Source organism: Plodia interpunctella, chromosome 25 (assembly GCF_027563975.2).
Source record: "Plodia interpunctella isolate USDA-ARS_2022_Savannah chromosome 25, ilPloInte3.2, whole genome shotgun sequence".
NCBI classification, from domain to species: domain Eukaryota; kingdom Metazoa; phylum Arthropoda; class Insecta; order Lepidoptera; family Pyralidae; genus Plodia; species Plodia interpunctella.
In genome coordinates, this window is record NC_071318.1 from 1,706,653 (window position 1) to 1,709,804 (window position 3,152).

General features: G+C 37.1%; 1 protein-coding gene across 1 annotated transcript; it reads left to right on the forward strand.

Moving 5' to 3' along the window:
* The first annotated feature begins 707 nt into the window (after positions 1-707).
* Positions 708-2,881, forward strand: LOC128680952 (uncharacterized). The gene is made up of 4 exons (XM_053764468.1): positions 708-842; positions 1,161-1,257; positions 1,857-2,065; positions 2,654-2,881. Exons 1-4 carry the CDS (start codon positions 785-787, stop codon positions 2,818-2,820), a joined length of 531 nt encoding a protein of 176 aa, XP_053620443.1. The 5' UTR covers positions 708-784; the 3' UTR covers positions 2,821-2,881.
* The last annotated feature ends 271 nt before the right edge of the window (positions 2,882-3,152 follow it).

A 3,152-nucleotide genomic window follows, 5' to 3' on the forward strand; every position in this document is an offset into this window, starting at 1 on the left:
GATTCGATAACGAATTCATTTATGAAACGAATTCACTTATACATTCGAACACAAAATTCCATTTATGTGCGAAATCGAAGCCCTATCTCTATAATGATGTTAGTGATTTTTACCGCCAAAGGGACACAAATAAGTACTTTATGATTATACGGAAGCTACTTCCTTGTGAGCAAAAAAGTGCTGCTTTCTGCGACCGCCAACCCTTTGAATCCAAGGTTGGATATAAATATTGTTTAGATCTTTTGTGACGGAGTAAATCATAATACGAGTTAGTTTTTAGGTCGGGCACTGGCACAGATTACATAATACATCCCCAGTAGCACTGGTCTACTCAAGAATGTAAAACATAGGTAGGTACTAATATTGTAAATGCGAAAGTGTGTATGTTTGTTTCTATTTTCAAACATGTGATACTTCGCGATTTTTTTAAATCGTTTTTTTAATCAAAACAGTAAAAATAGGATTGTTTTTTGTAAGAGTAAAAAACCGTTTTTTTTTGTGTGTTTTTTTTATTTTTGACATTACAGAAATATTATACCGTATTTATACGGGAATGTGTGGAGGAGTTTAACTAAGTACACCATGACCACCTTTACTGGTAGAACATCACTATAAAGTATGTGTTTAATTCCACATATTTTTATTTAAATCTGAAACACAACAAACTGTATATGATCGGATTGTTAAAAGCCAATTCGCTTAATTGGAGTGCGAACAATTAGTATAGAATCGTTAGTAATTTTTATTTCCGCTCAGAAGCACATACAAGCAGTGTGTGGGAGATATGGTGCCACGAATAATACTGTTCTTGCTGTTTTTGCTGCATTTCGTGTTCGGAGATGGTAATATAACTAAATTATAGAAGATTGAGTTGCACCAGTCAACTATTACGGTAACTTTAACCTGCGCGTAGTTGTCTTTAGTTTACATAAAATAGCGTACTTTGCATTTTTCTGCGCAGGTTGAAGTTAACATCAAAGTTGATCAGTGCAGCCTAAGGGTGAGTTGCACCGTCAAATTTGACGTTGATTTTAACCGGTGCTCCGCTGACGTTTAGACAAAATGGCGTACTTTGTTATTTTAGGGATATTTTTTATCTAATTTCATACTTTTTAAAATGTAATATTGTAAAAAAATGCTTTAATATAAATTCATTTCAGAACACGCGCGTCACGGGATCCCGCTACCAGGAAGTCTGAGCTCGGTAGGAGGTGGCTTGGAGGAGTCTCCCCCCATCTACCGACCAGGGTCTCAGGCGTAAGGGGAAAATTTGCTCTCTTATGTTTATCTACTAAATCGCATATGGAGATACTTTAAAAAATGTCTTATTCATCTTTATTTATGCACTATTTGTTTAAACGCGGCTTCGCCCGCTTAAGTGCCCTCAGGATGAGATTGGGATACTTGAAATAAAATATCTATAGCGCATTTAAAATACACACAACGCCATCTAGTGTTTTTACTAGAAAATGTATTTTATTACCATTTAGCGTCATATACCTAATAAAATAATACAGGTATTTCGAAAATCCCACGAGAACAATAGTTTTTTACGGGATGAAAGGTACCCTATATCCTTCTCCATACTCTTAATTATACCTTGTATGCGAAATTTCAAGAATATTTGTTGAGTAGATAACGCGTGTAGAGGTAACAAACATACATTCGCATTTGTAATATTAGTTGGAATAGTTAGGATTGTCCACCTACATATTCAGCGGCTTTCTTACGCCTCGATATCCGTACTTCGGCCTCCATTCCACAACTTTCTGTTTCCATTATCCTTTATACTACTCACGTGACCGGCCCTTCTCCTCTTTCTATGGGTAAAATTCACATTGATATATTTTACACAGATACGTAGTAACCCACTTCGTGAAGCCGAAACCTCCCCACCAGTATTGGGAGGACGAGACATCTCTAACCTTAGTTCCGGAGAACAAAAACTGCCTTCTTTGTGAAACTCAAGATTCAGGTGCTTGCAGAGCCATGCCCTCATGTGTTTATTGCGAACCCACTGTGACGGCTCTCTGTGAGAGGAGCACGCCTTGCTTGAGGTGTACTGGTAAGGATTTGTTATAGCTTTTGCCCGCGGCTTCGTCCGTGTTAATTTTCCGGGATGAAAGGTATGTCCTATGTCTATGTGCTTTGTCCGTCTCCATACTTCAAACTACATGTAAGAATGCAAAATTATAAAAATATTGCTTGAGTAGATAGAGCGTGAAGAGGTAATAAACAAACATACTTTTGCATTTATATTTTATAATATTAATTAGGATTTCAGGCCATCAGATGTTCAATTTGCTGAGCAAAGGTCTTCCTACATTCTTTCCCTTCGGTCTATCCCTGTGTGTATTCACTGCCATACATTTCATTTCCATTCACACTATCTCGACGCGATTCCTCCACCTCTTTGATTATCCTCAGTTCTTAAAAAATAACCAAATATTGCTCAAAAATTAATCATTAATCTCAGGTTAAAGACAAGATATCCTAATATGGGATAAGTCCGTCGTTGTACATACATCTTTCTTGTCATACAATAATGTTATTACAAACAAAAGATGCCAAAAATACGAAAACCTTTTATCAGGACCAATAGTATACTAGTAGTGTAGGAATTTTTTCTAGCAATAAAAAAATTGTTCCACAGTAATCAAAAATCCGTTCTTCAAATGCGTTCCCGGTGAGAAATATATGGACGAGTGTGACTCCTGCCGCTGCACTGACGGCCACAGCGGCTGGTGCACCAACCAGTTTTGTGAATTCAGGTCCTTGCACATCTACGCTGCCAGGCTGTCCGACGGGGAGTTCTACTGATGTATCGACGAGTTCGACTAATATTGTGCTAATAATATTTAATAAAACATGTATTTTTACATACGAATCTTTTTATTTTGTTGGCGAGTGCCAGAAAATGGTGCTGTGAACTCTGATCCAAACATATCTACGCTGCCAGGCTTTCCAATAGGGACTTATACTGATGTATCGAGGAGTTCTAGTAATTTTGTTCTAATAATCTTGAATTAAAAGTCTATTTTTCGTACGAATCTCTTTATTTTGCTGACGGGTGCCAAAAACAGTTCTATTTTTCAATTTTTGTCCTTGATCAACGCTAACAGGCTCTTGTATCGAAGAATTCCACTGATCTT